The sequence below is a fragment of the Neoarius graeffei genome, chromosome 13 (genome assembly GCF_027579695.1).
Source record: "Neoarius graeffei isolate fNeoGra1 chromosome 13, fNeoGra1.pri, whole genome shotgun sequence".
NCBI lineage: Eukaryota > Metazoa > Chordata > Actinopteri > Siluriformes > Ariidae > Neoarius > Neoarius graeffei.
In genome coordinates, this window is record NC_083581.1 from 2,388,478 (window position 1) to 2,402,588 (window position 14,111).

At 40.6% G+C, this 14,111-nt stretch overlaps 1 protein-coding gene across 2 annotated transcripts; it reads left to right on the plus strand.

The window, feature by feature from the left end:
• Positions 1-569: 569 nt before the first annotated feature.
• Positions 570-13,409, plus strand: fbxw12 (F-box and WD repeat domain containing 12). 2 transcript variants are annotated; one of them, XM_060937120.1, is made up of 10 exons: positions 570-747; positions 1,625-1,662; positions 1,772-1,941; positions 2,127-2,248; positions 3,180-3,386; positions 3,487-3,651; positions 7,611-7,824; positions 10,606-10,787; positions 10,883-11,013; positions 13,033-13,409. In XM_060937120.1, exons 1-10 carry the CDS (start codon positions 649-651, stop codon positions 13,130-13,132), a joined length of 1,428 nt encoding a protein of 475 aa, XP_060793103.1. In that variant the 5' UTR covers positions 570-648; the 3' UTR covers positions 13,133-13,409. The 2 variants fall into 2 exon arrangements, with proteins under 2 accessions (XP_060793103.1, XP_060793104.1); XM_060937121.1 differs by lacking the exon at positions 1,625-1,662 and having other exon boundaries at positions 657-747.
• The last annotated feature ends 702 nt before the right edge of the window (positions 13,410-14,111 follow it).

Consider the following 14,111-nt stretch of genomic DNA (forward strand, 5'->3'; position numbering starts at 1 on the left):
ACTTTTATGTTGGATTTAATAAAAACAGAATAAAATACAACAGAATAGAGTTTTAAAGTCTTCAGAACGATGAAACGTTTCTTAATTATTTGCTAATTGCAGTGACTGTATGCAGGAAACTTCTGTTTGCTTTCTAATTAAAAAAGACATCTTTCATGAGTTATCATGTAATTTTAAAGTAATTCAATTGTTACTTAATTGTGATTAAAATGATGCAATTTAATTGCATGTAACATAAAAAGATGTTAATTTAAATGCAAACATGATAATTTTTTTTCAAATTTATAATACATTTAAACAATCAACTAATTAATTACAATAACCTATAAATAGTAAATTAAAATTTTTTTAATTTTTGTTTGTTTACAACAATTTAATTGTCTAATAATTTCATGAAATTGATTAAATGTAAACAAACGAATAATTAATCGACCGCTCTTATAGCAACTCTGTTTATCGCTGCGTGTTATTTATTATTTTTATTTGTTTCCTGATCCCAGCACTTGTGTGACGCAGATTTAAGAAACTAAACGCGACTCGAACGGATTGTCCCAGTTCGCTTCCCGTAGCTGGTGGAGCCCCAGGAACAGGTGGGCGGGTCATAGCTTTAGCGCACTTTAGTTATTTACTGTCTTAAATCCACACAGTATGGAATATAATGAGCACAGTTTGACTCTGGACTGTTTAATAAGCATATTTTCTTTTCTCGGTGAAGATGATTTAATCCGAGTGTCGTGTGTTTGTAAGGTAAGGAGCTTTTACAGAAAACGAAAGTTAACTTGGATGTTATTCTTTCTCCATCAGTATTCCGACAAGTCCCGCCCCTTGTCTAGGATTGGCTAATATTTCATAGCGTTTGCTGATTGGACAGTTTGGAGACGAGCATTCAATCACAGCGCAGAAGGCGGAGTTTATCAAACACGGAAGAGAAACACAAAAAAACCCCCAGATATTTTCACTTTTCATTAGTTAATGATCATATTAAATCATTTCACGTGTCAAAACATTAGATCTGGTTTTGTGGCCAAGTTTCTGGGCAGTTTAATACTTTCTTTATGATTGATTTACTCCTGAATATACATTTTAAATTATTTTGATTTCATTTGTTTAATTGAATTATTAAATATAAATATAGATCGCATATAAAACGATCTATATCGACTAAAACATTTGAACACTTTTTTTAAAATAATCTACTAAATCGAAGTCTATGAATAAACATGATATGCAGATATGCACACGCCCACATTTCCTCCTGCCATTGAGGTAGCTTGCTTTGGACATATTTAGTGACGTCACTAATAGAGCTCAACTGAAGCCCCGCCTCCTTTTCAGTTTCTTAGAGAAGCATTGTTTTAAAGTGGAAAAATATGAATTTAGCTAAAGTGTGTAAACAGATTTGATGCAAACATTGAAACCTATAAAATCAAAGACGAGTTAATAATTTTTAAAGAAGAGAATCAGGTTCATTTTATGTTAAAAACAAAACACATGAGGTTAAAGGTGGTTGATCTCCTGTATTATGTATTAATATCTCTTTAGGAAATATCCCTGTTTACATTCAGCTAATATTTTATATTTTGTGGGGGTTTTTTTTCCCTTTAAAATGTCACGTGTTGCTCAGGAATGGCATGAAGCTGCAGAAACGCAGTGGTTATGGAGGTAAATGATCAATCATATAATGTTTATGTTGTTGCATGTTTCCTGTCTATTAGTGTAAAAATAAACTAAACTGAATGTAAAAATTATTTTTAAAAAATCCTACGTCCAGAGAAATGTGTCTGCATCGCTGGGGTTTCTGTAACGTAGCCCAGCTGTTATCAGACACGAGCTCTTACACATGGAAGCGTTATTATCTCCATCGCGCCGCACTGGAGCTGAACATGAAGTCGGGGAGATCAGGAGGAGATTACAGCTGTAAGAGCCTGAGAGGACACACAGGTACAAATCACCTGCATACAACAGGAACTTTAGATAAACTCTGACCGAGTCCTCGATCCTTCAGCCTTTGATCCAGAAATCACACAAAGTCCACCATCTTTAATGAAGTACAGGTAGTTAATACACACTCGGAGGAATAGAGAGAGGGATTAATGTTCTTCCTGGATAATTTGTTTCTCTTTCAGGTCGGATTGTTGCGTTCTCGTACCTGATGGGAAACAGCGCTTTACATGACATGTGGAACTTCACACCGATCGTCTGCAGCGCCTCCACTGACGGAACACTCCGAGCCTGGGACATTCAGAAGGTGAAATATTAGTTTTATAATCACTCTAACATTTTAAAAAGGTGTTCCATGATTAAATCCTTGTTAAAGGAAGGCGTAGAAAATCAAAGCTAACGTTGGCGTGAGTGTTATTGCGTCATAAAATATATTAACCAATCGTATCAGTATGCAAATTAAGACCATGTAGCACGAGAGGATTTTTTTTTTTAATTATCATTTTAATGGTTAACGACACATCGTGCAATTTTTAACCCTATACAAAAAAAATCATCTTCAAATAAGATTTTAAAATGATCAGTGAAGAAATCTCACTCAGAAATCAGTGAAATAATTCTTTGTGCAGAATTGTTGCATCTAAAAATTAAAAGCAAATTAATCTTTTTAAGTAATTCCAGTTCAACACTATGCAAATTATAGCAAAATGGGGTGTGGCATTTAGCCTTTGGCAGCATGTTTAATTTGCATATTCATTTGTAAAACTATTAGCACCCTTGTGAAATTTGCTTCTGTTCCTCACCATGTCCAGCATGATATTTAATATTGTAATATTTAGATTTAATTCTAGTTCTTTAATATTTAAATTTTTTTTAAATGGTTATGGATTTTAAAAACTTATTTTTTTAAAGTAACGGACTCCAAAAGCCAAAGTCCTTCACACGCCATGTGGCGCATAGGGCGGCGCTGATCTCCGTTTCCGTAGCCCTCGGCCTCTCGCCTATTACATAGCTAGGGTTACAGTGGGGGCGTGTCCTCTGGTAACCGCGAGAATTTGACTCCTCACTCACATCTGTATTGCAGCGTGCCTTGTCAGATGGCAGTAGGCACCATTTTTTTATGATGGTCTTTGGTATGGCCCGACCGTGAATAGAACTCACAATCTCCTGATCAAGAGGCGGACACGCTAACCACTAGGCCACTCGCCGGTAAGTAATGGCGTGTGTTTATGTTGCAGGGTGTTAATCTGTGGTCGAGCTCCACCCAGAACCCGCTGACGCATCTCATCACAGACCCAGAGCAGGACGTCGTGATCACGTCAGACAGCGCCGGGACGATTAACACGTGGCAGGGACGAACGGGAGAGCAGCTGAGCTCCTTCTCCTCCGGCTCGTCTCAGTGCACGTTAATGACGTTCAGCACGGATGGAAACTCTTTCGTCATGGTAACCTGTGTAACCTCACACACACTCTCAGGCACACTTCAGATCACAATCCAGAACATTCTGCAGTCAGAACACTCGAGTGTGTTTTGTTGTGTTTGAGGTGGGAATGGCTCTGGGATCGCTCCTCGCCCTGACGTCACCACAGCTGTCTGAACTGTCCCGTCGTGTGGTGTGCGACTCGTTCAGTTTGAATATTCTCCTCTCATCACCTGATACGAAGTGGATTCTCACTGCATCCAAGGACAACTCCGATTTCAGCCCAAAGGTGAGATTGTATAAAGAAGAAGTGTAAACTCATCTGTCCTTAAAGTTCCACCTCTGACTGTTACACAGCGCTGACGCTGGAGACTCCTTCCAGGAACGTTCAACAGGTCTCCGGATAAACTGATGGTTATTATCCGTGGCACATCCACCAGACACGCCTTTCTGAACGAGCTGTTGCTACGGAAACGATAACATATCAGAACAAGTGCATTAATATAAACCTGCACTACTGTCCCAGCTGCTGTTAGAGAGAATTAATCAACAGCACTGTCGTGTCATTCGGAAGCCCCTTTTCAGTAAAGTCTGTGATGTGATATTATAATTAGCTCATTTGCATTTTTTGGAGCACAGTGCAGTGGCAGGAAGTGTCATTTTTTTATTATTTTAATTATAAAGTGTTTATTGGAGCAGCGAAGAGATCAGTATGCAATGAATCTGCTTTTTAAAGTGCTAGTCTTACAAAAATGACATCACCCCTGGAAATTATACCTTTTAAAACTAGACATGTTAAACAGTTTACTGTCTGAATTGTATTTTAATACGAGGCTGGGAACATGTTCTATTTAGCCAGTAAAGTTTGGCTCTTTGAGTCCGCCATTACACGAACGCGTTCCTGGTAAATCACTGTTAATTCAAAGGAAGTGACATCATACGCGCAACACTTGAAAGTTCATGGCATTTCTGGCTTCATCTGGTTTGAAAAGTGTAGCATGTTTTTAACTTTTTTTTTTTATTCCAAAACAAAATTAAAACCAAAAGCATGCCTCCTCAGACATGTGTCGTTCAGAGCTGTTCAAGCGTAGACTATTTTTTTTTTTAAAAGGTGGAATTTCGATCCGTTATAGCCGAAAGTCAGCAGGACACTTCCGGAACAAACGGGTTCGATTTGTACGGACAGAGAGAGGTCACTTCAAGCCGACAGGACGGTTTGGTGTCTGTGCCACACATTTTGAAAAAGATAAATTTGTGATGCAGATTGCCAGAGAAGGATCTGAGTGACGTCTGGTACGTGGAGACGTTCCTACGGTCTGGAAACAGAAGTCAGAAGCGCCGTCCCAAAGAGCTCACCGCCGCACAGGAAGGGTCGAGCTTGTGTTGAGCCTGGTGTTTGAATTGATTAGTTGTCCTCAGTCAGATCAATAACATTCTAAAGTAGTCTCTACGTGGCCAAATAGAAGACTTGGAGAGACGCCAGACAATTACTGATCTAAAAACAAACCGAATCACGCTCACTCCGAGTCGCTTCTTCATCCTTGTTGTCGTAAAGTTGTGCAGAGAGTTTCACAAAACAAGGCAGTGGCGTGTGTGACGTCACACATGCAGCGCCGCTGACCAATAAATCGCTGCGATCTAGCGGCAGGCAAGCTTTTAGTGATTTTTATTTATTTATCTATCAGTGAACTTTACAACCTTTTTGAGTAGATCACACACAGAAAACCCGGGATTTTATGATGTCATTTTCATAAGACTAGCGTGTTTAAAGATAAATAAATAAACCTGTTCAATGATTGTTTAAAATAAAAAAAAAGTGTTCAGTGAAATGTAATGTATTTAAAATTATTCGATATTTTAATATTAACAAAAACATAAAAACTGCTTGATGATGCTTTAAAATAAAAATGATTAACTCTTCAATGATACTTTAAAGGGGGCATATGAAAACCCTCCACTTCTTGTGCGCACACACGTGTGTCTCAGGAGCCGACCGGCCCGCTCACTCTGAAACCAGACACACAGTCCGTTTCTTTTTTCTGCTTATTCCAGAAAACATGTGATTCAACAATCTGTTCGATTCAGCGCCACTTTCTACATCACAAGTGGAGCTCATTAGAATAATCCCGCCCCCTCATCTGAGGATCTCCACTCACGGCTTGAGAACTGCCTTTGGGGGTGAATATTCATGAGGAAAGTGCTACCTGATTGATCAGTGGAAGAGGGGGGTGGGGTGAGCAGGGGCTCATTATCATTTAAAGGAGCAGGCGCTCGATTCAGCCGTTCTGAACAGCGCCGTTAGACAGAGGGAGAGACGGCGCTGTGGGGCTTCAACCAAAGCACATCACAGACATTTCATTAACACCTCAGGGGACTGGGGCAACTTGTGGAAAAGGGGGATAATGTGTCACCTTTTATATCATTCTGCATATTGCACAACAAAATGAGGAAGTGAGATACTTTTAATTAATCATAAATAATGTTTAAAAATGGATAAACTGGAAGGGCACTCGGAGAGCGCAGACCTCCATCAAGGGCAAGAGTCGATTCTGCTATGAAATGCAAATCTGCAACCGGAACGACTTTATATGTCTGGGTATATTTCCAGAATTACTACAACTATATGCATCCCAGAGTATTACTGATACCTGTGTATGTGGATTGTGAGAGATGGAGTTATCATATTTCTACACTGGTTATGTTTTGTCACTATTGAACACATGCCTACAGGTTTATACCGTAAAATACGCATCTGCGCCAACAGCGAGCTTTACTCCCCTTAACCAAATAAAACTACACAGACGTAGCATTCCTTAATTGCTTTTATATCATCATTAAAATCCCATTACACCTTAATTCCCCAGTGATGTTTATACATGTTCAAATCCTCACCTTGGCTTCCCAATCCCGGAAAAGAAACGAGACCGTCAATGATGGCGTAGCTCACTCCAGTCCAGAAGGAACAATCTAAAGTGGGCCACCTTGTGCAATAAATTTTGTGAGCTATATACAAGCTATATATAGAAGCGATTATACACCCACTTGGAATACCAACCTGTTTACTAGAAATAATCCAAAATGGCGAGGAATTGACTGAGAAGTTATTTTTGTTGAACTGTTCATTAAGGCTTAATTAGTCCATAACTTCATTAATAATTGTAATTAAGCAAATCTGGGTAGAAGTTATGTGCACCCTAGGTTCCCCTACCTTCGTGCCAGAAAGAATCAAAATCGGAGAAGAACTGATTCCATTGCGTCCTTGTGAACTCGATTACTGCTAAAAGAAGATGCAAATCCCTTATACAGAGATGGGGATATGATGGTGATGATGAAACAATTTGTGACTGCGAGGAGAAACAGACTGTGGAACATCTGTTGGTCTGCTCTTTCCTCCCAGAGCCATGTGCCTTTGAGAACTTGGAAGCCCTGAACCACCAAGCCAAAGCATGTGTCCATCAGTGGACAGGAGTTGTGTAGCAACTCAAGAAGAAGATGATTACGTCCTTGCCAGGAAAAGAATCCATCCATGGAACATGAAGTTCATCAGTCACGACAGGAAAAAAAGATATTTCACTGAATTAAACTATTATCCTTCAAAGGAAAGTAGTGTCTTCTACAGGAGACCTGACTGACTGCTTTCACACCAGGCTCAAACCAAACCTCTCTAAACTCGCCCCCAGCTGAATATAGTATGATCGTGACAATTATAGTACGGGGTAACAGAATTTCAGGCTTCACATAATGAACTGTGACATTTTTTCAACTCATTGAAATCCTAATATTCAAATTAAAGTGACAAATTGATTATTTGTGGATTTGTTACACTGCCATCTACTGGATTTTAAGATGTATGGCATTTTTGAGTGCAGACTTCCATCAAGGTCAAATCCCTTGAAACTACATTCGTGGATCAGCACCATGACTCGGATCCAGTCCAGAATTTAGTAGGTTCTTCTTTGGCCCATGCTACACCCTTCCACCAAGTTTCATGGAAATCGGATCAGTAGGTTTTGCTTAGTCCTGACAAGCAGAAAGACAGTACTGAGAACATAAGCTCTTTGGTGAAGGTGATGAAAAGACACTTGAAAAGCTAAATGAAGGTCTTCAGACACAAGGCAGGAACTCAAACTCATGCACATGATCACAATAAAATTCTCTCATTATGATGCACCATTAATTATAGTGTGTCCATACAGGATTTTCAGTGTGTGTGTGTGTGTGTGTGTGTGTGTATGTTTCTGACGGCAGGTTTTCAGCACTCGGAGTGTGTGTGGTCCTGTGGAAGACACTGAAGCAGTGTGTGTGAGTTTACCCATCAGTGGCTGCGCAGCAGTTGCATTTTTTCCCTCTCAGCCTGCACGAGTGGCCATCGTTCACAGCACCATGCCACTCAGCTCTCGTAAAACTCTCTCTGTGTTCGAGTTCAGCCTGAAGAAGTCCAGATACAAGCAGGAGGCTCAGGGTACGAGTGTGAACACAGACACTGCGCACAACCCAGTGTAAATGCTTACATCAAATTTAATGCTTAAAGGCTTTGCTTTAGAAAAAAAAAGGTTAAAAGGCAAAATAGTGGATGTTAATAATAATAATAATAATAATAATAATAATAATAAAATATCAGTCATATTAAATATTCTTTCATAACTTGTACTGTATGTCAGCTCTTTCTCTCTCTAGCCTCATATAAATGATTATATTTTAGTTTTTTAATCCTTGTCTTGTTTCAGTGTTCTCGGAATCATAATTTTTTTCGATAATTGATAAAACTGAGGAATATTTATTCCTTTTTCTTCATTTAAAAACCATAAGGGGATGCAAACTTTTGCACTCAGCTATCGGTTATAATATTTGTTCTGAAGTATTTCTTGTAGTGATCGATCTGTGATAAAAGATGATGCATAATAATAATAATAATAATTGATATTATTTGAACTATCTTAACTTATTAGTAAATGTATATTACAATTAATTATATTTAGAATTGTTTGTCATTATAACAAATCCAGATGATGAGATTAATATTGCTACTGATATATTAATTAATAGCAGTAGTAGTAATAATAATATTTATATAATTTAATGTAATATATAATTTTATTGTTAAACTATAAGTTATATAATCTCATCTCATTATCTGTAGCCGCTTTATCCTGTTCTACAGGGTCGCAGGCGAGCTGGAGCCTATCCCAGCTGACTACGGGTGAAAGGCGGGGTTCACCCTGGACAAGTCGCCAGGTCATCACAGGGCTGACACATAGACACAGACAACCATTCACACTCACATTCACACCTACGCTCAATTTAGAGTCACCAGTTAACCTAACCTGCATGTCTTTGGACTGTGGGGGAAACCGGAGCACCCGGAGGAAACCCACGCGGACACGGGGAGAACATGCAAACTCCGCACAGAAAGGCCCTCGCTGGCCATGGGGCTCGAACCCGGACCTTCTTGCTGTGAGGCGACAGCACTAACCACTACACCACCGTGCAGCCCTATGTATTCGTTTTTAGAGAGAATTATAAAGCCCGGTTATACAGGGAGTGCAGAATTATTAGGCAAGTTGTATTTTTGAGGATTAGTTTTATTATTGAAAAACAACTATGTTCTTGATGAACCCAAAAGACTCATAAATATCAAAGCTGAGTATTTTTGGAAGTTGGAGTAGGGCTTTTTTAGTTTTAGCTATCTTAGGAGGATACCTGTGTGTGCAGGTGACTATAACTGTGCATAATTATTAGGCAACTTAACAAAAAACAAACATATACCCATTTCACTCATTTATTTTCACCAGGGAAACCAATATAACAACTCAACATTCACTAATATACATTGCTGGCATTCAAAAACAAAAAACAAAAACAAATCAGTGACTAATATAGCCGCCTTTCTTTACAAGGACACTCAAAAGCCTGCCATCCATGGATTCGGTCAGTGTTTTGATCTGTTTGCGATCAACATTGCGTGCAGCAGCAACCACAGCCTCCCAGACACTGTTCAGAGATGTGTACTGTTTCCCCTCCTTGTAGATCTCACATTTGATGAGGGACCACAGGTTTTCTATGGGGTTCAGATCAGGTGAACAAGGAGGCCACGTCATTAATCTTTCTTCCTTTAGACCCTTTCTGGCCAGCCATGCTGTGGAGTACTTGGATGCGTGTGATGGAGCATTGTCCTGCATGAAAATCATGTTTTTCTTAAAGGATGCTGACTTCTTCCTGTACCACTGCTTGAAGAAGGTGTCTTCCAAAAACTGACAATAGGACTGGGAGTTGAGCTTGATGCCATCCTCAACCCGAAAAGGTCCCACAAGCTCATCTTTGATGATACCAGCCCATACCAGTACCCCACCTCCACCTTGCTGGCGTCTGAGCCGGACTGGAGCTCTCTGCCCTTTGCTGATCCAGCCACGAGCCCATCCATCTGGCCCATCAAGACTCACTCTCATTTCATCTGTCCATAAGACCTTAGAAAAATCAGTCTTGTGATACTTCTTGGCCCAGTCTTGACGTTTCATCTTGTGTGTCTTGTTCAGTGGTGGTCGTTTTTCAGCCTTTGTTACCTTGGCCGTGTCCCTGAGTATTGCACACCTTGTGCTTTTTGACACTCCAGTGATGTTGCAGCTCTGAAATATGGCAAAACTGGTGGCGAGTGGCATCTTGGCAGCTTCACGCTTGACTTTCCTCAGTTCACGGGCAGTTAGTTTGCGCCTTTTTTTTTCAACGCGCTTCTTGCGACCCTGTTGACTATTTTGAATGAAGCGCTTGATTGTTCGATGGTCACGCTTCAAAAGCTGGGCAATTTTAAGAGTGCTCCATCCCTTTGCAATATATGTCACTATTTTTGACTTTTCCGAGTCCGTCAAATCCCTCTTCTGACCCATTTTGCCAAAGGAAAGGAAGTTGCCTAATAATTTTGCACACCTGATATAGGGTGTTGATGTCATTAGACCACACCCCTTTTCATTACAGAGATGCACATCACCTGGTATGCTTAATTGGTAGGAGGCTTTCAAGCCTATGCAGCTTGGAGTAGGCCAACATGCATAGAGAGGGTAATGTGGTCAACATACTCATTTGCCTAATAATTCTGCACTCCCTGTAAATGAAACAGAACTGTAAATAAATATTTCCTAGATTAAAAATGTAATCATATTTGTGTCTTATCCTTAAGACTTTTTTTTTTAAATCTCATTACTTAATGACTGAATGAATTATTGCCCAAATGAGTTTTTTTCTTTTTCAGCTCAGCAGGTTGAATCTTTTGCGTTGGATTTAAACTCTTGGCACTCAGACATCGTTCTCCAGGCGAAAGGGAGCGGCATGGTCCTGCTGACAGACGGGAACGATTTGAAGGTCTACACTCTGAAAGGCGAGCTCCTGTCCAGCTTTAAGGAACATTCCCAGCCCATCACTTCTGTGTGTGTGGTGAGAACATCCTCATCCTCCTCTTCCTCCTCACTCACATGAACCCTCACAACACACAGAAATGAAATCCATTCACATGCCTCTGATCCCGGCAGAATGATTTCCGGGTGGTGACGGCATCGCGGGATTTGTCTTTGAGAGTGCTGACGTGGAGGAAGGATGGCGATAAAGGGTTAACTCTGGAGAGTCAGTATCACCTGCTGGGTGGCTCTCACAACATGTCCAGGTCAGAACTTTATCACTGAGGGACTTTCATCCAAAAAGTGACGGCTTGTGTGCAGTGTTTACCTTCATTTTTTTAATGTTTTGTTTAATTCACCAATAAATGTAGCTAACACTTGCGTACGTTTTTAAAGCCGAATGTTTACTGTGTGTGTGAGAGAGAGAAATCCTTTTGAGGTTACAATATTTTCATGTGTATCATGTAAAAGTGGTCTCATCTCATCTCATTATCTGTAGCCGCTTTATCCTGTTCCACAGGGTCGCAGGCAAGCTGGATCCTATCCCAGCTGACTACGGGTGAAAGGCGGGGTTCACCCTGGACAAGTCGCCAGGTCATCACAGGGCTGACACATAGACACAGACAACCATTCACACTCACATTCACACCTACGCTCAATTTAGAGTCACCAGTTAACCTAACCTGCATGTCTTTGGACTGTGGGGGAAACCGGAGCACCCGGAGGAAACCCACGCGGACACGGGGAGAACATGCAAACTCCACACAGAAAGGCCCTCGCCGGCCACGGGGCTCGAACCCGGACCTTCTTGCTGTGAGGCGACAGCGCTAACCACTACACCACCGTGCCGCCTGTAAACGTGGTTTCAGACTAAATTATAGTGCCTTGCATTTGAACTGGGAAGTTGGAATTTCCGAGTTCCCAGTTGGAAATTTTAACTGGAACACCTGAACTTGCATTACATTACAGGTATTTAGCAGAAGCTCTTGTCCAGAGTGAAGTACAACATACCCAGAGCAGCCTGGGGGACAGTTAGGGGTTAGGTGCCTTGCTCAAGAGCATTTCAGCCATTCCTGCTGCTCCAGGGACTTGAACCGGCGACCTGTAGGTCCCAAAGCTGCGTCTCTAACCTTTAAGCTATGATTTTCCGTGGCCTAAACGTTAGAAAATCAAGTTGGAATTCAGACTTGGAAAGTAGGAAAAACCTCACTAACCCCAAGCTCAAAATCCAAGATGGCTGCTCCATGCATCGACAGTAATGAAAGCTGGAGTAATATAATGTTTATTAGCATTTGGGTCTTATTTGTGTCTCGTTAAATCAGTCGTACACACAGAACTGTCCAACTTCTATCTGTGGACACGTTGCTACGGTGTTTGTATGCACAAAATACTGAATAATACCTTGTTATTAACTGGTATCGCTAACCATGGCTGATCATTGCATCCATCTTGGTTTTCTGACTTCTTGTATTGGAACGCAGTCAACTCGGGTGTGATGTCATTCCCAGCTCTGACTTCTGAGGTAAATGGAATGCAGCATTATGATGTGTTCCATTTGTCCTGGGAAGTCGTGATTTTCTGAGATCCCAACTGGAAATTTCAACTAGAACATCCCCTGAAAGTCAGAGGAACCTCACCAACATCGACTTCAAAATCCAAGATGGCTGCTCCGTGCATCAGCAGTAATGAAAGCTGGAGTAATATACTGTTCATTAGCACTTGGGTCTTATTTGTGTCTCGTTAAATCAGTCATACACACAGAACTGTCCAGCTACGACCTGTGGACACGTTGTTACGGTGTTTGTATGCACAAAATACTGAGTAATGCCTTCTTATCAACTGGTATTATCATTCCCAAGAACTGTGAATAATTTTGGCACATTTGTAAAGAAAATCTTATTATTTAAAGAAGGGTAGTTTTAATCAGTACAAAGTTTAGAACTCTTGTGCAAAAGGGCATTTTGAATTATTGTTTCTAATATTTTTAATAGTTTTTGCTCACTCCATGAATCCCATTATCACGTTACTGATGCGGTTATTGCAGTTTACTGACCACCAATATACCGTAAGTGAGAACAGGAACTAACTTGTTTCACGGAGCTCCATAAAATGAAATGAAACGAAATGTACTTAAAGTATAAACTGATAAAAAGTCCAGCAGGTCATTGTTTAAACAACAAAGCTGCTGTGGTATAAGAAAAATAAAGCGAAAGTCCGTTTGGTGTAAAGCTTTAAGCTTCTTCTGCAGGCCTCGTTAACTGATCACATGCTGTGTTTATTTGCAGAGGATTCACTGCGGTGGCGTGTGACTACGCGAGTATCGTCGCCTCAGTGGAAGCTGTTAACGGGAAGGACGTCCTGAAGGCCTACATCTTTCATTCCTGAACATGGAATTTTAATAAATGAACATTTCCACAATATCACTGTATTAAAATCACACTCACAGTGCTGCTTGTGCAACACTGTGCACTCTGAAAGTTTTAACATTGTGCTTTATTTTGATCTTTTTTTTTTTTTTTAACTGTTCAGGTCAGATGTTTAATTTCTCCAATAACTTGTGTTAATCCAGTGATTTGTTTTGTAGAAATGCAGTACTGGTGTTCATGGTTTGTTAAGGATTTATTGGATGATAATATCAATAAACACTGCTGTAAAGCACAAATCTAGACTCCGATTTTAATCCCTAACAAACAAGCCCGTGGTTACAGTGGTGAGGAAAACCTCCCTGAAGTGACATGAGAAGACTCAAAATGGAACAGGTCATCTTATCAGGATGAGACTGGATCGTGTGATTTATAAATCTAAAAGTCTGTATGATTCCAGCAGCAGTTTTGGAGGTACAGGATCCAGCTGAGATTATTCACAGCTTCAGGAGATGAGTTCGACGCGTGGAAACGTCAGGAGTAGATCATCAGGAGACGTCAGACAGGCCTGCAGGGCTATAGAAGCCAAAGCAGTAGAAGTGTTTCAGGGTTTGACACCAGCATCTCATCAGGCAGCAGGAGGACATCAGCCCATATCCCACTCCACAGACAGAGAACTCATGATCAGCTTTGCTCTTATCACGCTGAGGGACTCGGGCAGGTTCTGGGAGCTTGAGGAATCCATAAGACAATGTGTTCAGCTGGTGCACTCACACTCATTGTATTGGAGTTGGGAAAGGAAATAAATTGCAGATACAGTTCATTAATAATGGGATGTACGTCAGAAGTGAAATAATCACTAGATAGAGTGATGAGGAAAGATCACACACTATCAGCAGAAGTGTTTACTTTTAAGTGAACGAGCTTCAGTAATTTGGGACACAGCCCTCTTGTGTCTCAGCGAGTGGAGCGTAAGGAACCTTCAGAGGAATCAGACTCAA